This window comes from Pseudorasbora parva, chromosome 1 (assembly GCF_024679245.1).
Source record: "Pseudorasbora parva isolate DD20220531a chromosome 1, ASM2467924v1, whole genome shotgun sequence".
NCBI lineage: Eukaryota > Metazoa > Chordata > Actinopteri > Cypriniformes > Gobionidae > Pseudorasbora > Pseudorasbora parva.
In genome coordinates, this window is record NC_090172.1 from 65,787,866 (window position 1) to 65,812,174 (window position 24,309).

General features: G+C 38.7%; 1 protein-coding gene across 1 annotated transcript; it reads right to left on the reverse strand.

Moving 5' to 3' along the window:
• Nucleotides 1-36: 36 nt before the first annotated feature.
• LOC137088152 (uncharacterized) lies at nt 37-6,843 on the reverse strand. Its single transcript, XM_067452101.1, has 4 exons — nt 6,803-6,843; nt 3,612-3,702; nt 1,464-1,527; nt 37-1,249 (listed from the first exon to the last, which is right to left on the reverse strand). The coding sequence occupies exons 3-4, from the start codon at nt 1,520-1,522 to the stop codon at nt 469-471; spliced, it is 840 nt and encodes a 279-aa protein (XP_067308202.1). The 5' UTR covers nt 1,523-1,527; nt 3,612-3,702; nt 6,803-6,843; the 3' UTR covers nt 37-468.
• Between the last annotated feature and the right edge of the window lie 17,466 nt (nt 6,844-24,309).

Genomic DNA, 24,309 nt, shown 5'->3' on the forward strand with positions numbered 1-24,309 from the left:
ATATATATATATTTCTTTTTTTCCCCCCATTGCTTTCCCCCCTTGGTGTGGACATTAAACGGTTAAAGACATTTACTTTATTCTCATTGTATAAAAAATATATTTTTGTTTGTGCATTGTTTACATGTTTTGTTATGAAAGTGATAAATATAAAGCACATAATTTACACAAAATAACAACATCTCCTAATTTTATTAATTAATGCAGAGCAAAAACAAGGTAGTCTTACTACTGGATTTCTGCATTTAACAAAATATAAATTTCCTTTTTCTAAAAATATCTTCCAGTGATTTCCTTAATACGTCTATCTTTTGACAATGTCAATTTTAATCATTGTGGGAAAATGAAAATCAATAATTATTCAATAAAGTATTGGTTGCTAGTTGTGTTGTTCTCCATCAGGTTGATCCAACAAGTTGTGTCAGCAGTTCATACTTTTTAATTTTGTCAGGTTTAATTGAAAATATTCTATATTTTCAATGGTGTTTGTTTGAGTTCTTTCATTGCACTTTTCATCTTGCGAATCCCATTCTGCGTGTCATTAATAAATTTCACTTTTTGCTCCTTAAACTCCAGGTTAGTTATTTGTTCATGTGTGGGTTTTGCAGGTTTGTCCTTTTGCCTCTTGTTGTCTTCGAGGATCTCTTGAAGGATATCAGGAACAGAACTAACCTTGGCAATCATTTCTGAAAGGTTTCCAGACAAATGCGCAATTTTAGACTTCATCTGGTCTTCCACTTTACTACCGTCATGTTCCTGAAAGAGCGGCCTTTTTTCAAAGCAGTAGGCAAAATGGTCACTCAGTGCCTGGGATTTGTGGTCTGATAGCCAAGGGTCTCTCAGGATTTTTTCCATGCGTTGACAAATGTTTTCCATCATGTCAATAATATGGCTACTTTTATCCTGAAATCCTTTAACTTCCTCTTCAATGGTTTGCTTTATGTTCTCTAGCTGTCTTTTCTTGTATCGCCCCAAACCAGCACATATTGCAGCAACTGAAGACACAACTAGTGCTGCTGTAGCAACCATGAAGGAAAGCTCGTCATCATTTAAAACAAAAGATAATACCGAAAACACAATCCCAATTGCTCCAGCTATTTTTGCTCCTCTAAGGGCATACATAGCAAGTCTGTAAACATTTCCAAACTCATCGAAGAGAGCAGTAATTGTCTTTGAATGCCTGTTGAATTCTGGGTAAATGTCCTTTTGGAATTCATTAAATTCCTCTTTAAGATGAATGACATCAGATCTAAAAGAAAAACAGAGCAGAAACAAAGTATTTTTATATAGTAAACGTCTCATAATACAAATGTCTCTATCTACAAATACAGTATGACTATACAGTCTATTATTATGTTTTTTTTTACATTGCGTTAGGCACTAATTATTCTGCTCCATCAAGCGAAAACCCATAAAATTCATAAGCATAACAGCATATTAAAACAATAACAGCAAACTCTCACAGCATGTTAGGCGGTTGCTCCATGCTGTCGCGCCGACGGCGGCGTCTGGGTGGAGCCATCGTTGCTGTGATTAAATAATAACACAAGAGTTATGCATTATGTTAGGACCACATTACAAATGTAAGTGACTAGCATGATCATCATGCAAACAGTCAAGCCAGACGTCTATTCCACAAAAAATACATGACATGTGTTTAAGAAAGAGCCACGATGATTGTGTTGTGTTGGTGCAAGGGCAGACAGTCTTAAGTTCATTAAACGCACACTTACAATGCAAGTATTCACAGCGCTTCCCTTTTCCCACATTTTGTTGTCACAGTCTTTTTCCAAAATGGATTAAATTCATTATTTTCCTCAAAACTCTACAAACATTACCCCATAAGGATAACATGAAAGAAGTTTATTTTAAATCTTTGTCAATTTATTAAAGGAACAAAATCACATGTATATAAGTATCCACAGCCTTTGCCATGACCCTCATAACTGAGCTCAGGCGCTCCTGTTTCCACTGATCATCCTTGAGATGTTTCTACAGCTTGACTGGAGTCCATCTGTGGTTGGACATGATTTAGAAAGGCACACACCTCTCTATATAAGGTCCCACAATTAACAGTGCATGTAAGATCACATACCAAGCCATGAATTCAAGGGATTGTCTGTAGACCATCCAAGATTGTATCGAGACACAGATCTGGCACAGAAACATTTCTGCAGCTGAAGGTCCCAATGAGCACAGTGGCCTCCATCATCCTAACATGGAAGTTAGGATCCACCAGGACTCTTTCTAAAGCTGCCAAACTGAGGGATCAAGGGTCTTAATCAGGGCGGTGGCCAAGAATCAGATGGTCAGTCTGACAGAGCTCCAGCGTTTCTCTGAGGAGCGGAGAACCTTCCAGAAGAACAGCCATCTCTGCAGCTCTCCACCAATCAGGCCTGGATGGGAGAGTGGCCAGATGGAAGCCATTCCTCAGGAAAAGGCACATGACAGACGGTCTGGAATTTGCAAAAAGGCACCTGAAGGACTCTCAGACCATGAGAAACAAAATTCTCTGGTCTGATGAAACAAAGATTGAACTCTTTGGCCTGAATGGCAAGCGTCATGTCTGGAGGAAACCAGGCACCGCTCATTACCTGGCCAATCCATTCCCTACAGTGAAGAATGGTGGTGGCAGCATCATGATGTGGGGGTGTTTTTCAGCGTCAGGAACTGGGAGACTAGTCATGATCGAGGGAAAGATGAATGCAGTAATTTACAGACACATCCTTGACGAAAACCTGCTCCAGAGGGCTCTGGACCTCAGACTGGGCCGAAGATTCAACTTCCACCAGGACAACGACCCTAAGCGCACAGCCAAGATAACAAAGGAGTTTTGTGCTAGTGAAAGCCCAGACTTGAACCCGATTGAACATCTCTAGAGATCTGAAAATGGCTGTGCACCGACGCTCCCCATCCAACCTGACGGAGCTTGAGAGGTCCTTCAAAGAAGAATGGGAGAAACTGCCCAAAAATAGGCATTGCCAAACTTGTGGCATCATACTTAAAAGACGTGAGGCTGTACCTGGTGCCAAAGGTAGTACCGAGCAAAGGCTGTGAATACTCATGTAAATGTGATTTTTTTCTTTTTTCTTTTATTTTTAATAAATTAGCAAAGATTTAAAGCGATACAACGTCAATAGAGACGGTTGGATTGTTATGACGGTCAGATTATAATGCATGTCGCTCTCTATTCGGCTCTAATTTAATTCTGTAAATACATTTTTGATTGTTTTTTGGAGCATCGATGTTGCGCTGTATTTGGAGCGCTCACACAGGCCATTTAGCCGATTTCATTTGACATATGAAATAAAAATCCTGTCTGCAGTTATTAATTTGTTATTCATTCTTATTTGACTCTGTAAAACCTTAGTCGGGGACACTCCTAGTACACAATAATTCCACTCAAATCGATTTAATAAACTAAGTCGAAGGTAATCTAAAGGAAATCAAAATGCAGTCGTTATACATTCCCTAAGAGAAGTAGCCTATGTTTGTCAGGTAATTTGTAATCAGTGATGGACTACAAATGATAAGTACTCTACCCAGCGCTGTGTGTCATGACAGCTGATTGGCTGGTTGATGTTTAATAATGTTAAGAACCGTGACCTTACCCGGATAACGTGTAGACGTTGACCTGAACTCATCAGTGGAGTATTAATGTGGCTCAGATTTGGCATCAGTCTTCTTCCAGCTTCTCATAGCCTGTCAAAACAATTCAGAACAGAATTATGGGGATATTACATGGATATTATTAATATGTGTATACTATCAGTATACAGAAATCTACATATCTAATATCAGAATAATCAATAAGCTTTTCTAATATGAATAATAATGATAAGCTTTTAAATACACATATTAGAATTTTTGTGTATAGTTGTAACCTGGATATTTAAAATAGAGTAAGACATATTTATTTCCAGAAATATGTTCTGGAAATATAGTTTATTATTAGTGATGAACAACAGTATGTCTTAACGTGTCTGAAATGTGTGGTCTTATTAAATGTCAACAATGAATTAATTTAATGAACACAAAGGTCAGCATAAGCAAGTCTCCATAAAAATCAGGATTTAAGGTCTTTGCACATTGAGTCCGATATTTTCGCATGCGTTTTTTCGTATTCGTGATCCGAAAAATTTGTCACGCACAGAGACCTTGCACACTGAGTCCGATGCTTATTAATGAATGCGTTACGGATAAAAAAAAACGCAAAACAAGACAAAGTGACGTCTAGTGAGGATGATTTGTTTGTCCTGAAGATATTGTTCATCCACTCCTGCGATCGCGTAGAGAGGAGTGTTTCCTCTCCTTATCCAGCAGGATTATCCAGACCGACCGATTCAAAGTTTCAGTGGCTCAGTTTGATGCTTTGCTAGCGATTCTGGAGCCACATATTAAAAAGAAGACCAATGAAAGCTTTAGCATAAGTTCTGCCAGGAAGACTTAATTGTTACGTCACTTCAACTTCTATCTATCCAATCACATTCTAATACTTGGGTATAAAAGATCGGTACTTACTCGTTTGAGTTCGCAGATGCTGACGCCCCAATTCACCGCCATCCTCCCCACCACCTCCAAGTCAAATCCTTCCCTACTCCACCCCACCACCACCACCAGGATGGTCCCTTCCATACCTCACGGGGGTCGGCTGCGCCTCTGCCTTCGTCTTCAGGCAGGATATGCAGAGTCCATACCCTCTGATTGCGAGCTACGGACCAAACTGGCTGACTATGCCAAAGTACTTTATTGCTTGCTGGATTATTAATAAATGGATTATTGTCACAGTATTTATTCTCCCGAGTCTTTCTGGCAGAACTAATTTCCATGAATCAATTGATCCCGAACACCTGGCAGAATGTCTATGGATCCGATCACACACACACATACACAGCTTTACAGAGACTTGATGTGCTATAATTATAGCTGTGATATAATAATATTTGTGGTATTTTTGCTAGAATAATATGTATGGTGGCTCTGAGTTGTCAAAACCTCTCTCAAAATGCGTTTTTTATGGATGCGAATACGCAAAAAAAAAAAAAAAAAAAAAAAAAAAAAAAAAATCGAACCTGTTCCGAATTTTTTTTGATGGACGAAAGTTTCAGAGGCAGTGTGCAAGCGTGATTGACATAACGTGAGGTCGAATTAATTTTTTGACCTGCGTAAATTTCGCATGCGAATTACGGACTCGGAGTGTGCAAAGGCCTTTAGTTGCAAGTGTTGATGATAAATATGAATATTTATTCCCCTCTCCTATTTAAAGCTAAAACACTGACCCATCACAAGCTAGCATGTAACTCATCATATATTTCACATTACAGATTTTTTTAAATATTTACACAGACAGTCTCCAATCAAACATATCGGTTTGAAACGTGTATCTGTGGATTGCCTCAACACAAAGCCATTGTTTTTCATTTTCCAAAAATAATTCTGTAATTATTGTATATTGTTTAGTTTCATTTATTAAACACGGTGCTTAAGTATATTTTTGATTCACTCTTATTATTGGACTTTAAATGGATCCCGTACCATGCTGTATGCATCAGTGAGTGTGATGGTGTTTATGGGATGTTGCTCTGGGACAGGTTGAGTCTGGGAGGAAACTAAATCAGTATACTCACTGCAAAAACTAGACTACACCCCTCAGGGCTCTCAAACTCAACTTACCTGAGGGCCGGCGGAGGCGGACAAACAAAGAAGAGCACAACTGATCCAGTCTTCTCAATCTTTATTATTAACAATTCTTCAACATGAATATTTCTTCTGAACATTAATGGTTCTTCATGAACATAGGGCTATCTTGCCTACTCTATTTTCAAAAAATAAATCATTATGTAATGATGAAATACTGATTGATTTTCATTTTATTTAAAACAAGACTAATTTAAGCCAGGCCATAACCAGGTCAAACAGAAAAGTGGACGAAATTCTAGTTGGGAAATCATCTTTTTGGGACTATTTGGAAACAATATTTGCGTCAAATATATTATTAGCCAAAAGAGATTCTTCAGAGAAATAGTCTCTCTCTGCAACTGCATTAAGCGATAGATTGCGCGCGCGCTACTTTGATTTGATTGGCCATATGACCCTCAAAATCTGCCCACTGATGCAATATTATGTGGTAACGCCTATTACTAACCTACAGAGACATATACTTGGATTACACTGCATGAAAATACAAGCTCTCACACACACTTGAGCCCTGCCCCTTTGGAAGTGAAAGTGAAAGTGTCATTTTTCATCGCAACTCAGTTAACGCGATTTCTACCGATGGGGACCCCGTCCGTCCCAAACGCGCTTGCTCTGCACGCCACAGAACAACGCGCGGGCACCACACTCAAGGGGTCCACAAAATATCATCCCTCTGAGACCACTGCTGCCAACGATACATTACAAAGCACACACACAACCACATCAACACACACACACACACACACACACACACACACACACACACACACCTTTAACACCAGACCAACCTGCAGTCCTGATCTTGTGTTGTGTCTCTAATAATCGACTGTGATTGTGTCCAGTCTTCGTGTGTGTAGATGCAACAGGAATTACTCAAGACAGATTTAAATTTTACATGATTAAAAAAAGATCAACACGCTTGAATCCGTGGCCTTCTGTCGGTGAAGGCATCGCTATTTTCATTCATTTCAGTTTCAGTAGTGACTGCTCTGCGAAGCTTCACATCATTCACACAAACGCCATACATGTTTGCATGAGATGCACTTTCTATTACAATAAACAAAACTCATAACAAACTTTCAGACGGAGTTTGAGCATAACTCACCTTCTCTTCAGTCGCGTTTACCTGGAACCGGAACAGAAGTCTTAAAGGAGACACACCCCAAAATAAACATATAGAAACATATCTTATTTTTATATTTAAAGGATAAATTAAATGAATTATTACAATTATAATATCCAGACTACAAATAAAAATGACTGATCATAGCATATGGGGAGATTTTGCGTTAAATTAGTAAATGAATAGGCCTATAACACCTGTTACATGATGACACTGAGGAAGAGTTTAAACAGAGGCTCCTCATGCTTAACAGCAAGACATTAAAACTAAATTACACTTAACATGCACAGAACCTACAGAGTTTAGCTTTAGGACAGTTAAGTAAAAACATAAGCAAGATGTGAATCGTATAAAGCCGGTATTTATTGTTAAATGATCGACTGTTATAAAAGCTTCTGAATGACAGAAAACTCAGCTTTACAGGATATAAGAATATGTTTCTGTAAGTTTTGTGCTGTTATTCCGTCCTGTAAAGGAATATTCATTCACAGTTTTTAACACCGACACTGAGGCCATCTAGTGTTGAGATTACTGAAGCACATGCTGAAGAATAATCTGCCTTTTATTATCACTGATGATGTTAACAATATTGAATACAACTAAATGATATTCAGTTGCTGCCATTTTGTTTCCCTAATATTAAAGGGTTAGTTCATCCAAAAATGAAAATGCTGTCATCATTTACTTACCATTACCATTGACTACCATTGTAGAGAAAAACATATTATGGTAGTGAATGTTTGCTCCATCTGCTTTATTACAAACATCCTTCAAAATATTTTCTTTTGTGTTCAGCAGAAGAAAGAAACTCATACAGGTTTGGAACAACATGAGGGTGAGTACATGATGACAATTGTCATTTTTGGAGGAACTATCCCTTTATACTGTGTGTGAAGATGAACAGAGGTCTTACGGGAGTCATTAATGAAAGAAATTCTTTAAGAGTACATTTTTGTTCCTCTAAGTCAGGGTTAGGTAAGTTTGGTCCTAGAGCTGATGGCCTGCAAAGTTTAGCTCCTACCTTACTAAGCCACCACCGTATAAAACCCATGGCTCACAGTGTGCGTTGCTGCATTAAGTATGTCACTATTGTTGAGATTCATATGCTGATTCTTGATATCTGTATTATTGTATCTTATGATCTGTGGCAAGAAAGTATTGTTGATGAATATTATTTGTTAATATTTTTGTGAACAGTTTAGTCAAACATTTTTCTTCATGACAATTTTTGTCTATGGCTTCTTATTATTTGAACAGATTGTGTGTTTTGTTAACTGTATCAAACATAAAAAGCCAAGAGTCAAACTGCCCAACTAAAGGAAACACTAATCTCCATAATGGTGACCACACATTTTCCATAAAACATCAGCATCTAAACCTCTGTTCATTCTCAAAGAGCTTCTGTAGACGTCTTTCAGGGTTGGAGCCAAACTCTGCAGGACAGCGACTCACTAGGAACAAACTGAGGAAAACAATGGTACAGTATTGTTCAAAATAATAGCAGTACAATGTGACTAACCAGAATAATCAAGGTTTTTAGTATATTTTTTATTGCTACGTGGCAAACAAGTTACCAGTAGGTTCAGTAGATTGTCAGAAAACAAACAAGACCCAGCATTCATGATATGCACGCTCTTAAGGCTGTGCAATTGGGCAATTAGTTGAAAGGGGTGTGTTCAAAAAAATAGCAGTGTCTACCTTTGACTGTACAAACTCAAAACTATTTTGTACAAACATTTTTTTTTCTGGGATTTAGCAATCCTGTGAATCACTAAACTAATATTTAGTTGTATGACCACAGTTTTTTAAAACTGCTTGACATCTGTGTGGCATGGAGTCAACCAACTTGTGGCACCTCTCAGCTGTTATTCCACTCCATGATTCTTTAACAACATTCCACAATTCATTCACATTTCTTGGTTTTGCTTCAGAAAAAGCATTTTTGATATCACCCCACAAGTTCTCAATTGGATTAAGGTCTGGAGATTGGGCTGGCCACTCCATAACATTAATTTTGTTGGTTTGGAACCAAGACTTTGCCCGTTTACTAGTGTGTTTTGGGTCATTGTCTTGTTGAAACAACCGTTTCAAGGGCATGTCCTCTTCAGCATAGGGCAACATGACCTCTTCAAGTATTTTAACATATGCAAACTGATCCATGATCCCTGGTATGCGATAAATAGGCCCAACACCATAGTAGGAGAAACATGCCCATATCATGATGCTTGCACCTCCATGCTTCACTGTCTTCACTGTGTACTGTGGCTTGAATTCAGAGTTTGGGGGTCGTCTCACAAACTGCCTGTGGCCCTTGGACCCAAAAAGAACAATTTTACTCTCATCAGTCCACAAAATGTTCCTCCATTTCTCTTTAGGCCAGTTGATGTGTTCTTTGGCAAATTGTAACCTCTTCTGCACATGCCTTTTTTTTAACAGAGGGACTTTGCGGGGGATTCTTGAAAATAGATTAGCTTCACACAGACGTCTTCTAACTGTCACAGTACTTACAGGTAACTCCAGACTGTCTTTGGTTATTCTGGTTATTCTTCTATCCATTTTGATGGTTGTCTTCCGTTTTCTTCCACGTCTCTCTGGTTTTGCTCTCCATTTTAAGGCATTGGAGATCATTTTAGCTGAACAGCCTATCATTTTTTGCACCTCTTTATAGGTTTTCCCCTCTCTAATCAACTTTTTAATCAAAGTACGCTGTTCTTCTGAACAATGTCTTGAACGACCCATTTTCCTCAGCTTTCAAATGCATGTTCAACAAGTGTTGGCTTCATCCTTAAATAGGGGCCACCTGATTCACACCTGTTTCTTCACAAAATTGATGACCTCAGTGATTGAATGCCACACTGCTATTTTTTTTGAACACACCCCTTTCAACTAATTCAACTAATTGCCCAATTGCACAGCCTTAAGAGCGTGCATATCATGAATGCTGGGTCTCATTTGTTTTCTGAGAATCTACTGAACCTACTGGTAACTTGTTTGCCACGTAGCATTAAAAAAATATACGAAAAACCTTGATTATTCTGGTTAGTCACATTGTACTGCTATTATTTTGAACAAGACTGTATAATTGTACCCTAACAACCAATTGTGTACCTTTAAAGGTACAGTTATAAGGTTTGTTCCCCAATGAACAAAATTGTACCTCCACTGTACCTTTTTTCTGAGAGTGTTTGCATATTTTCTAGATTACACATGAATTATGACACTAACCTGGTGAGATCTTCAATAAAGTCATACACCAAGATGCCTTTTGCTCTCATATTAAACATTTTAGCAGACGTCTCTGTACTATATGGTCAAATTTACATAGCTTATTATAATGTTATTGCAGATCCAGTGTTAGTGATAAATCTCGAATCATTTATTCAGACATTGTTCAGGAGATTGTTGCGCTGTTAAGTTTGTCAGTATTTTATTCCCTTTGGTTGGACTCTTGGAATATAATCAATAATTTGAGATAATATATAGATAATTATTCTCTCTCTCTCTCTCTCTCTCTCTCTCTCTCTCTCTCTCTCTCTCTCTCTCTCTGGAAGATGTTTGTTTGGCCGTAGGAGATGTTGTGGGTCATGAAACTATTGGGTCAGCTTCGCGAATGAACAATGCGATTGTGCTTTTTTTTTAGCACGATCGAGAAAGCCAATGCAATGGTACAGCATGGTGTTGTAATCAAAGGTTCACTCATGCCGGTGTTTCCTCTGAGTACTCCAGCCAAGAAAATAATACTTAGCGCTAGCGGGAAGAAGTAATGCGGGGTCACTCCCGGTGTCTGCTGCTGGTGTTGATAGAGGTGTTGTGGTTGAGTCCGAGTCCGTGGCGGCAGAGATCGCGGTTGGCTTGAGTAATGCGGTATCTGTACCTCTAGAACAAGATAGTGAAGTTATAACTGCAGACTTCTGATTGAATGATTGTGAACTAGGGGTGTAAGAAAATATCGATACACGTGAATATCGCGATATTATGTTTGGCGATATTGTATCGATTCTCAAAAACGCTGTATCGATATTTATATATTTATTTATTTACATCCAAGATTCGTGGCTTTGTGTTCGGTTTAAACCACAGACTGTATAACACCCAACCGCTAGATGGCAGTGTTATCTCAGAACGTATAACTGACGCGGAGCCGGAGAAGAGCAAGGTGAAAGTGCTTGTGTTTACATTAGGAAACCCAGCTCTCAAGACGATATAATTATTCCGCTCTTGCAGTATACAGAGCTGAAGTGTGGACTCATGTTGGCTTGAGCTATAAAGAAGCCACTAAGGAAATCGACAAGAATCATTTTGTTTGCAAAATAGGCCAAGTTATAATCTAATACTCGGGAAACACATTGAAACAGAGAGCTCGCTTAACATCCTGATGTCACCCGCGCTGCTAAGAAGCGTTTCGATAGAATGTCCTGCACGCTTTCCTCTCAGTAACAAAATAAACACACTCCAAAACTGACAGCGGTGGCAGGAGAACGAAAGATAATAGCGATGTGGATATGGATGCACCAGCTCTGCAGCTCAGTAACGTTCCTTGAAACAGCACTTTATACAATAGACTGCTTTCTAGAAAACAGCTTTAGGGTCCGATCACACAGAACGCGTTTTTCAGGTTCGAAAACGCGAGGCGCACTGCACTCCCTTTTTTGGTCTGCGTTTTCTCATTCAAAAATGAGCAGTGCGCTTTAATGTTTCTAGGCAACCCCCGAATCACCTGTACTGTCAGTCAAATCAATGTAACGGTCAACACAACGGAAGGCCCGCCGCTTCATTCATTCGATTGGACAACAGAACATAAGCGCGATGATGTTGCATGCTTTTCCGCTCAGAGTTGACTTTTTTTCCACTTCATGCGCTCGGAGCGCTCCTTCAAAAACGCGAGGCGCCCAGGGCGCATAAGCAGCGCGCATAACGCTCTCTGCCAACCGAAATCCATTCAAAAAAGGCTTCTCGCTGCAAAAACACGTTCTCTGTGATCGCTGATCGGGCTACTGTGTTAAATATAAAACAAACAGTCATTCAGTCATGAAATGGACTGCACTTTCTGTTGTTAAATAGCCACTGCTATACTGTGAACCTTTAAAACATATACACAAAGAATCCTGCAGTAACTTTACATTTCCCTTAATTTAGATTGCACATTGCATATGATTAGTGTTATAAATGATACTGTATTAATTAAATAAAATACTTTGTCTCGTGTTTTAGGCTTATGGTTGTGTTCTTTATTCTTTTAAATTATAAAAAACAAAAACACACAAAAAGAAATATCGCAATATATTGCCTCTATTACAATATCGCAATATATTGCAATATATTGCCTCTCTTACAATATCGCAATATATTGCAATATATCGTATCGTAACCCCTGTATCGTGATACGTATTGTATCGCCAGATTCTTGGCAATACACAGCCCTATTGTGAACTGGACATGGAAGTTGAATCGACTTTTAAAACTCCTATTAAAAGGAAAAAAGGTTGAAATGATAAAAACAGTAAATAAGTTAAAAAATGTGGTGGTAATGATCATAGTTCGGATGATGATGATTCGGACTCTAGTGCTTCTGTTATGGGTATATACCGGGGCTGGCTTCATCCCAGAGGCTCACAGGGTCCTCCATGCAATGACGCAGTCCCATCCGGCAGTGCCTACAGACATAGCCTAAACACATTGCCAAAAGCAGTGTACTCAGCAGAAAGTACCTAGACCCTCAAAGCGAGGGGAGTACAACTTACGTCACCTGCGTCGGGGCGGCCGCTCTTCCTTCATTCAGCGGTCTACCGTTCACGCTAGGGCGTCAGCCATGGCAATGCTTCGGCTTCCAGGGGAGCATCCCTGGGAGTACACCAGGGGTGTACAGTGTGTAGTCATTGAAAATGTGTTCTGATATATATTCCTCACAGAAAATGAGCCAAGGCCAATGAGTCTCAGTTTGAAAAAATAATTAATCATATAATTTTTCTTTCGATAAAAAAGGAAAACGGGTCCAACAGACCCGAACACCATACAAGGGTTAACAAATGAACAAATGACTGTTAGTTTTTTTGAAGGTCTGCCAAAACTTGATGAAGAGAGTAATGAAAGTTTGAAATGACCTTTGACGGTACAGGAACTTTACACAGCAATGATGAGCATGGAGAATGGGAAATCTCCTGGAATTGATGGCTTACCCATTGAATTCTATAAAACTTTCTGGCCTATCATAGGTGTAGATCTGTTAGCAGTGTTTGATGAAAGCCTGAGTAAAGGTTTTCTTCCACTAAGTTGCAGAAGGGCAGTTATCACTCTATTGCCCCAAAAAAGGTGATCTCCAGAATATAACAAATTGGAGGCCTGTTTCTCTCTTGTGCTCGGAGTACAAAATCCTGTCTAACATTTTGGCTACAAGATTAAGTAAAATAATTGGGAAGGGGATGCAATATGATCAAACATATTGCATACCGTAATAGAGGTTTCAAAACTTTTTGGAATTAATACTGGCCTTATTTCTTTGGATCAAGAGAAGGCTTTTGATCGCGTTGAACACTTTTATTTGTGGCATACATTACAAGCCTTTGGTTTTAATTCAGAATTTATTGATATGATCAGAACAATGTATTGTGAAATTGAGAGTGTGATCAAAATCAATGGTGGTCTGTGTACCCCTTTTAAAGTACAGAGAGGGGTCAGACAGGGTTGTGCCATGTCTGGGCTATTATATGTGCTGGCTATAGAACCCCTGCTTTTTATGTTACAAAGCAAGTTAAAGGGTTTGACATTGCCACTGTGTAACACTGCTTTTTATTTGTCTGCATATGCTGATGATGTTATTGTTTTTATAAATGACAGTGATGATGTTCGAATTTTACAACAAACTTTTAATGATTTTAAAGATATTTCATCAGCAATTGTAAATTGGGGAAAAAGTGATGCTTTATTGCTTGGGAATTGGGAGGGAGGAAATCCCATTCTACCTGGAGGTTTACTATGGCGAAAAGACGGGTTAAAATACCTTGGTGTTTTCTTAGGCAATGACTCTTTCATACAGAAAAACTGGGAAGGGATGGCAGATAAAGTAACAGGACGTTTGAAAAAATGGAAATGGCTGCTTCCTCAATTGTCTTTTAAAGGACGCACACTTGTTATCAACAATCTTGCAGCTTCCTCCCTGTGGCATAGACTTGCATGCATTGACTTGAATAAAATTCAAGCAGAAATGGTGGACTTCTTTTGGGACAATTTACATTGGATCCCTCAAAGTGTCTAGTTTCTTGCTAAAGAAGATGGCGGCCAAGGTTTAGTGCATTTGACAAGTAGATGTGCTGCTTATCGTCTTCAGTTTCTGCAGAAGTTTATGCTGGGATCTGAAAGACTGGTATGGAGACCAGTGGCTCAATGCATTTTACGCGGAATAAGTGGACTTGGCCTGGACACTGCTTTGTTTTTAATGGATTTCAAAAAACTTGATTTTAGAGGAGTTCCTTTTTTTTATCGAAGTCTCTTTAAAGTATGGAGTCTGTTTAAACATCAGTGGATGGAACCTTTAACGTCCCTATACTGGCTACTTGAAGAGCCTATTGTGTGTGGAGCATGGCTTGATGTAGCTGGTGAAGAAATACCTGGTCTTAAAGATTTGCTGTACAGAAACGGATCTCTACAATTGAAACACATCATTAATAATGCAGGCCCTGATTTTAAAGACGTAGATGCAGTTTCAGCCTTAAGTCTGCACGCTACATTAAACGTTTTTTTTAGATAAACTGCAGGGGGCCTTGAATGTACAAGAAAGATCTCTACTTGAGGAGTATAATAAGAAATGCATATTTCCAGACTGTGAAGATCTCTTCCCAGATATAAGTATTGTACCTGATTTTATTTAATCAAATTACACAAATCCCTTGTTAAAGGAATTTGATGAGCAAATAGACTTTTTTGCTGCTAAAGGCAAAATATTATACAGAACTATTGTGAAAGTGACAAACATTAAGTGGTTAAAGAACAGAACTGATACTGTATGGAGAGACACGTTAGAAATGACTGAAACAACAAAACCAGTGTGGAGGGTTCTTTATAAACCTCCCTTACCTAAAAGAGTTGGTGATCTTCAATGGAGGATACTCCATGGAGCTATAGCGGTTAATTCTTTTGTGGAAATGTTGAACCCAAATGTAAGTGAGAATTGTCATTTTTGCAATGCAAGGGAGACTGTGTTTCATTGTTTTATGTTTTGTAAAAGACTTCCCATTTTGTTTAACCTTTTAGAGATTCTTTTTGAATCTTTTGAAGTATATTTTACTAAGCAGGATTTTATTCTTGGTTGTAGGTATAGTATGAAGGAAAAGTTGAAATGTCAATTGCTCAATTTTATTGTTGGTATTGCAAAATTAGCCATCTATATAACTAGGAGAAATAAAATTGAACAGAAAGGGGACAAAGAACTTGTACCAGTTTTAAAACTATTTTTGTAAAATCCCGACTTGTAATTGAGTTTAACTTTTATAAACTAATTAGTGCATTGAATGTTTTTGAAATAGAATGGTGCTGTAAAAATGTGCTATGTGCATTAGTTGATAATGAAATTGCTATTTCAGAAGTGTTGATGTAACTATTTAATTATTATTTTTAATCTTATTTTTAATTGTATTTTTTTATGTATATTTGATTTTGTGACTGGAGTTTGAGAATTTTTTAATAAATGGATTGCTAAATTCAAAAAAATTATCTCTCACTCTCTCTCTCTCTCACTCTCTCTCTCTCTCTCTCTCTCTCTCTCTCTCTCTCTCTCTCTCTCTCTCTCTCTCTCTGTAACAACAATGGTAGCTATACTAAGTCAAGAGTAAATCTAAAGTCAATTATCAATTACTTTTTAAGTAATCTTTCACTTTCCTTGATTTTTAAGGCAATCAGTTTGCTGTTTTTTTAAGTAATTCTAGCTAATCAGATTTTACAATGTAGGGCAGAAGAGAAGAGAGGTGGGAGGAGGGAGAAGACACTGAACGGTTGTCTTTTTATCTTCATTATGGACTAACTTTAAATTATTTAGTCCTTGTTTATTTTTATGTTTATTTGTTACGCAACTATTTGAATCTAAATCAGACAGATTGTTTCCGTGTATTTACATTTTTTTTTGTTGAGCAGTTCCTCTAGTTCGACCGGTTCTAGGCGTGGAGCTTGAGCTTCTCTGGCTTCATTGTTCCTTCATTACACAAAACACACTCAATCAGGACATTATTAAGGTTTGGTCACGAAACACTCTCAAGAGCTTCATCAAGACTGACAGCATCAGGATTGACCACGAAACACTCTCAAGAGCTTCATCAAGACTGACAGCATCAGGATTGACCACGAAACACTCTCAAGAGCTTCATCAAGACTGACAGCATCAGGATTGACCACGAAACACTCTCAAGAGCTTCATCAAGACTGACAGCATCAGGTTTGACCACGAAACACTCTCAAGAGCTTCATTAGGACCGACGGCATCAGGTTTGACCACTAAACACTCTCAAGAGCTTCAACAGGACCAACAGCATCAGGTTTGACCACAAAACACTTTCAAGAGCTTCATCAGGACCGACAGCATCAGGTTTGACAACGAAACACACTCAGAGCTTCATCAGGACCGAAAGCATCAGGTTTGACCACAAAACACTTTCAAGAGCTTCATCAGGACCGACAGCATCAGGTTTGACCACGAAACACACTCAGAGCGTCATCAGGACCGACAGCATCAGGTTTGACCACGAAACACTCTCAAGAGCTTCATCAGCACCGACAGCATCAGGTTTGACCACGAAACACTCTCAAGTGCTTCATCAGCACCGACAGCATCAGGTTTGACCACGAAACACTCTCAAGAGCTTCATCAGGACCGACAGCATCAGGTTGGGCCACTAAACACGCTCAAGAGCTTCATCAGGACCGACAGCATCAGGTTGGGCCACTAAACACGCTCAAGAGCTTCATAAGGACCGACGCCATCAGGTTTGACCACGAAACACTCTCAAGCGCTTCATCAGCACCGACAGCATCAGGTTTGACCACGAAACACTCTCAAGAGCTTCATTAGGACCGACAGCATCAGGTTTGACCACGAAACACTCTCAAGAGCTTCATCAGGACCGATGCCATCAGGTTGGGCCACTAAACGCGCTCAAGAGCTTCATAAGGACCGACGCCATCAGGTTTGACCACGAAACACTCTCAAGAGCTTCATCAGGACCGATGCCATCAGGTTGGGCCACTAAACACGCTCAAGAGCTTCATAAGGACCGACGCCATCAGGTTTGACCACGAAACACACTCAGAGCTTCATCAGGACTGACAGCATCAGGTTTGACCACGAAACATACTCAAAAGATTCATTAGGACCGACAGCATCAGGTTTGACCACGAAACACTCTCAAGAGCTTCATCAGGACCGACAGCATCAGGTTTGACCACGAAACATACTCAAGAGTTTCATTAGGACCGACAGCATCAGGTTTGGCCACGAAACATTCTCAAGAGCTTCAACAGGACCGATGCCATCAGTTTGGGCCACTAAACACGCTCAAGAGCTTCATCAGGACTGACAGCATCAGGTTTGGCCACGAAACACACTCAGAGCTTCATCAGGACTGACAGCATCACGTTTGACCACGAAACACACTCAGAGCGTCATCAGGACCGACAGCATCAGGTTTGACCACGAAACACACTCAGAGCTTCATCAGGACCGACAGCATCAGGTTTGACCACGAAACACACTCATTACACACTCAAATTTTTACATTTTGTTTCCCAGTGTAATTTTCGATTCTATAAATTTGACTCATTATTGTACAGACTACGAAGCCCCTAAAGGGACATGGTGGAGGGAAAAATATTTTTCAAATCTTTCGCATTCTCTCACAAAACCTGTTGTGTTCTCTCGCAAAACCTGTTGTGTTCTCTCACAAAACCTGTTGTGTTCTCTCGCAAAACCTGTTGTGTTCTCTCACAAAACCTGTTGTGTTCTCTCGCAAAACCTGTTGTGTTCTCTCACAAAACCTGTTGGGTTCTCTCTGTGCTCTCTCACAAAACCTGTTGTGTTCTCTCTCAAAACCTGTTGTGTTCTCTCACAAAACCTGTTGTGTTCTCTCGCAAAACCTGTTGTGTTCTCTCGCAAAACCTGTTGTGTTCTCTCACAAAACCTGTTGGGTTCTCTCTGTGCTCTCTCACAAAACCTGTTGTGTTCTCTCACAAAACCTGTGTTCTCTCAGCGGTCTCTCTCAAAACCTGTTGAGTTTGGAAAAACACTTGCTGTTTAATGTCCTGCTTGCAGTGTTTCAAACAGCTCAGTATGCAGTGTTGGGCAAGCTACTTGGAAAATGTAGTGAGCTAAGCTACCAGTTACTCTACATTAAATTAAGCTTCACTACACTGAAGCTACCCCCCTGGGAAATGTAGCAAGCTAAGCTACAGCAACTTGGCAAAGTAGTTTACCACATCTAAGCTACTTTTTATTTATTTAATTTTATATTGAACCCACTTCATTCCAGTCAGTGCTAGCTCAGTGATCAATAAAAGTCAAGCATATAGACACACATTTTTTTTAGTTATACAAAAACTGTCCGAAATCAATTCAGCAACAAAAACATGTGATCCATTATATTTACAAAACCAGGGGCCTATTGCACAAAACTAGGATAAGGGATCAAGCCAGGATATCTTGGTGATCTTGTCATTTTTATGCAAAATTTAGTACACAGCTGTCATGTAAACATACCCTGAAGGCAAACTCACACCAAGAACGATAACGATAATGAAAGATAACTGTATATTAGCGGATAAATTGAGCCAGGATCACCAAAATATCCCGGCCTAATCCCTTATCCTAGTATTGTGCAATAGGCCCCTGGTGTTGTGTGTGTGTGTGTGTGTGTGTGTGTGTGTGTGTGTGTGTGTGTGTGTGTGTGTGTGTGTGTGTGTGTGTGTGTGTGTGTGTGTGCGTGTGTGTGTGTGTGTGTGTGTGAGAGAGAGATATGCATACACAACTGTGTGTTTGCATTTATGCTCAATTTAGACTTGGGCACTTTTGCAGGACAAACTGCAAAGACAGTTAGTGTTATATCACCATCTGTTGGTTTGACATGCCCTTGACAGCATTTATAGCATGTTTTTGCATTTTCATGTGGTTGCGATATTTGAAAAACGTTGAAAAACACATGTACATGTGGACTAGAGTGTTAAAATGAACTCTGAATCAGTGTTAAAGTTAATGAGATAATTAAGTGATTAATTAAGTAAGGATTGAGCCTTAGTGATGAACACCTGCTGTTAACAAACAGAATCACTGCAGGAAAGAGAAACCATTTTTAAGTCACCATTATGGTGATCAGTATTTGCTTGTCAACACTTTAGTATGGGGAACACATATTAACTATTAACTAGGGCTGGGTAAAAATATTGATTCATCAATGCATTGCAATTATTTGTTTCTCAATTCAATATCGATTCATCAAATCCTATGAATCGATTCAGCCCACCGGCCAGTGGCGGCAAAAAGAGTGCCTAGTGAGAGTGCCAAAACAGCAAGATGGTAGACAGCAGCTGCACTCCTCCATTCAAGCCTGCACCACCAATGTTAAAAGCCGAAGTTTGGGCTCATTTTGGAAAGCCAAAGGTTCTCTGATCAGCTGTTCAGTGTTATTTATTGCAGTGTTTCCCACACATAGACTGTCCATGCGACAATGCCACCACAGTTTCTGAAAACCTTCAACCTGGCAGGAGTTTTCAGAATTTTTTTTTTTTTTTTTAGAAAAAGCTGCTGTCACTTTAAGACCAATGATCTGAAATGCCCCTCTCTCTTGATTAAAAATAATGAATAAAATGCTACATTTCCATGTCATTTCCATCAGAAAAAAGGTATACAAGTTTTCTCCAGGGCAATTTCAAAAGTTAAACCACTGTGCTTTATTTACCCATAAAGGGGGAATATTATAAGGGAACATAAACGAGATATAATGTATTAACTTGTGTTTTCTTAAATCACATCAACAGTGGCATCACCCAGTCCTCATCAGCGGCACAACAGCATGGAGATTCCTCCTGAAACGTGAGAACTAAAGAATCTGAGTATCAGCTTTATCTGGGTCTTTATCCAAAATGTGATTACTATACGTCATAAACTATTCAAATAAACTCTTGATATTTATTTTCAGATGTAGTCCTGATGAACTTTTCAGACGTTTTTTTAGAAACTGTACGAGAGATTTTTTGTCACCCCAGCGAAGCACAAAGAAACAAGATATCATCAATATCATCAGCACATTTGAAGAAGAGTTCAGAGCTTCTACCAAAGGATCTAGAAATGCTGGAGGGTTGGGGATCATTGCAGCACTGGTTGTAGGAACATTAATACTTTTATCTCCATTTAATCTGAGATTTTCTTTTTCTCTTGCTGGTGCGATTGTCGGAACAATAGGATTTGTAACGCTTCTTTTTGCAGGATTTAAAAGTGGCAAATACAGAGTTAAGAAAAATAACCAGATGAAAACTTTAAGACAGCACATTGAATGGGAACTGAAAGAATTACAGCATAACATCAACGCAATGGCTGGAAATATTAATGAACGCACTGAGAAAATGAGAGACTTTAACGAACTAGACCGATATGCCTATTTTGTATTGTACCGGTGGATAGAAATGCTTGCATGTAGAACTGAACCATTGTCTGCATTTATGTGTTGGATTGCAGTAATAGCAAAATGGCTTGGTGAGTTTAACCTTGCGCTTGACATTATCTTAGTTAGTGAAAATACCAGAGCGCTCAATGACATGAACAGACTAGCAGGAACACCCATAGATAAAGAAACAGATGAAAGTAAGATCAAGTCAAGAGCTGGGAAATTCATGGTTGGACTACGGAAATTAATCCATCAGTTACAGAACATCAAAGATGAACTCGAGAAAACAAAACACAAACTATCATCATTTCAGGAGACAATCTGAGAACCAAAACACTATGAATCATAATCCTGATCCGGACAGAGACAGCAGACCGACTCGACCAACATCTCATTATATTCAATGATTTCAACAATGGCAGAGATGGACAGTCTTTCAATTCAATGTTTTTAAAATACATATTAAATTACTTTTTTTGTTTTGTTTTGATAATTACATGTTGCTCAACAAAACACTAGCCTAGCACAGTTTTGGGCAAGTTCATCACATGACACATTGTGTTGGATCCATAGGCAGATTAACCATGGGTCTTAAAGGGATAGTTCACCCAAAAATGAAAATGTCATCATGTACTCATTCTCAAGTTGTTCCAAACCTGAATGAGCTTCTTTCTTGAAATAATCCTCATGTTTGGGTGAACTATCCCCTAATTCGCATATGGCCTTTCTTGAGAGCATTTTTATTTTGGGGTGGATTATCCCCGGGCCGTGTACAGGGGGGTGGCCCGGTGGCTAGAGCCACTGCCCCTCTGCCCTCATCAGATAAGGTGCCCGTCTTGCCCCCTTCCCTCCCTCACCCCCAGGGGATTCCCATAAAAGTGTTCAATTCCTCAAAAAAATCCCCTAATCCCGCTAATCCGTTCCCGCTTGCTCCGTGGCATCGCTCAACATCTGTAACTGGCGCTTTCTGTGGAGACAGCAGTTCCAGAACGTTGTCGCATTAACAGGTATATTATAATCTACAATCCACATTACACACAGTGGTTGATCCGCAGAATTATTAATTTGGTAGTATGATTATTTCAACATTGCAAACATGGATTTAAAACTTCTGCATGCCAGTGGGTAAATCATCATACTGTAGAATTGAATATTCAGCAGACAGTTTGTCACTCTTTAACTCGTATAAAATATATTTCCAATTATGATAAAAAAAATTGAGTTAATACTAGTATTTGTAATACTTCATATTTATGATATTTTATAAAGACTATAGCCTATTAAATCGTATACACAATTAAAAAAAGTAATAAAGGACGTTATAAATATAAATGAGTTGTATTAATGGGTACAATGGGGCTAAAGGCGCACCCTAAGAAAAATTTGCTTTTTAATTATGTCTAAGTTCATACTTGTGCAAAAAAAAATCTCTTTAGCAAAGTTTGCAGTAGCCTGTTTTCTGTTTATTTTGAAGATCTATTATTGTTCAATAAATATGTTAATATAAAACTATGTTAAGTAAGTAAAGAATCTGAAATCTCTAAATGAGATCCCTGAATATATTTGTATTATATGATATGATTATTATCATATTTTTATTATATATATATATATATATATATATATATATATATATATATATATATATATATATATATATATATATATATATATGATTATCTCTAAGTTGGACTCCCAATTTAAAGGTGCACTACGCAACTTTCCGTCCACTGGAGGGCGCCTATTCAAAACAAATGCGTAGTTTGATGACGCAAAGTGTGAGCGCAGCATCTTGGGACATGTGGTCTTTACCTCACAGCCGGTGGAAAATAGGACTCAGGCAGAAATCACGTTCATGCATGCGGTTATTAACGTTACTGTAGTCTAAAGCAGAGCAGGAGCGAGTGTTGTGGAGCTGAGCACAGCTGCTGGAGCGATTGTTAAACAAATACCCGCCTCGCGAATATCGGGACTTTTATTATGACAGGACGGGAGACAGTCGCCGGGCGCCTGCACTGATCGGCTCTTCCGGTTATGATTATGAGGTAATGCTGCTCTGTTTATCATATTAGATACATTTAAGTGTGTTCAAAACGATGTTATGACGTTACTCCGTGCGTTCACTTGTTCACACTGCTAAGAGTAAAGCGCTCCTGCCAAATAAAAGCCGAAACCGAGGGTAACGCAGATATGACGCTATTGACAGGCGACTTCCTCAGACGCTATGCTGAAACGTCCCGGGCCTTAGTTAAAATAGCAATTTTCTCACAATTTACAAATAGTAGGAAACTTCTGGGATATTGTAAGAACTCAACTGAACAAAATATATAACACCGGCCTAGTGGTTTTTGGATATTTTACTGCAAAAAAACTACATAGTGCACCTTTAATATATGATTTTAACCGTCTGAATCTTAACCATGTCATTGCCAACCAAATGATAAAGTCATTAAGCTGTTTATTATCAGGTTAATTATGTAATAATACCACTTACATATTCTCCTGTTATTGAAAAACAGTTGCTTTATTTTCTTTGAACAAAACTGAAAATCATAAACAAGACCTTTGTCTCAAAATATATTCAATAATTTTAGTGATTCTTATTTGCTACTTAAATTGACAACATAAAAAAAAATTAACTATGAGAAAAAAATGCTGCAGAATTAACTTTTTGGAAGCATAATTACAACAACACAAATTTATTAGCACTAAAGCCTAACAATTGTCTTTATAATGTGATTGTAAAAGGTTTGTTATTCATACTCAACGCCCCTTATAGTGCCCCTTTTATAGTTTGGGCCACTGCCCCTCAAAATGTCTGTGCACGGCCCTCCCCTAATCCGCCTGTGGCCTTTGGGGAAAGCCTGTTGTAAAATATTGTGCTCTGAATGTCATTATAGGATAGAAGTCAAGTGACATTTACTGTTTCACAGCAGCTTCACAGTGGTAACAAGAAAACATTGCAACATAATTTAATAGAATGTAAAATAATTCAAAATTAAGTGGAATAATGAAGAATAGAGCAGTTAGCAAATAGATGTGCTGGGCTAGTACTTGATGGCTGACGAGAGATTTTAGATAGCTTCTTAACATTAGCCTATATTTGTTTCTAAGGACAAAATTGAATTTAGCGGCTAAATATCAGTCTGTGTGTCTTAAGTGAACATAAACCGTTGAGAGAAATGTGGATCATTATATTGGATCCGCGTATCTGTCTTAAAGTGACAGCAGCCTAATATAGCTCCTGCTGTATATCTATAATTCATACAGTAAAGACTGAAGTGTTTTATTTTACATTTGATTATTCAATTTCTGTATTATTTCTTCTTTGAGTGCTACTGTTAAAGGTGCTGTATGTAAGTTTGTGACTGTACTAAAGCATACAGATACCATCATATGCACTGCATGAAAAGTGGGATTTTCGTCCCCGTAAACGGCCGGAAATCTCCCTGATTTTCGACAATTAACGTCAGTTTACAGCCTGTGAACGTCGCGTTCGTCTGTGCCACATATTGACGGAAACGAACCATGACGTATGTGGAGCTTGCGGAGGCATATGCATGCTGGCGCCGGCGCTAATGGCTCTAATTAGCATATGAATAGCAGCTCTGGGCGGCGCCTTGCCGGAATGGCTTGAATTTCCTCACTCAGTATTGGTTGAAACTACTTCATTGAAACAAGAAATATCACTCTTGATTGGTTGGCAGATCTGTTACTATTGGTCAACCTGGGTAATAAATTAATAAATTTAAACCCCCAAATTATAATAATTTTACACACATATATATATAAAATTATGATTTGCATATTTTTTAATTGTATATATTCATATTCATGTGATATGCTATTATGTTT

What these genes read in the sequence shown, in the direction of transcription:
- LOC137088152 (XM_067452101.1), bottom strand. Translation starts at nt 1,522, where the DNA reads ATGGCTCCACCCAGACGCCGCCGTCGGCGCGACAGCATGGAGCAACCG. An exon ending in GAGCAACCGCCTAACATGCT is followed by an intron (nt 1,250 to 1,463) that starts GTGAGAGTTTGC and finishes TTTTTCTTTTAG; the next exon opens with ATCTGATGTCATTCATCTTA.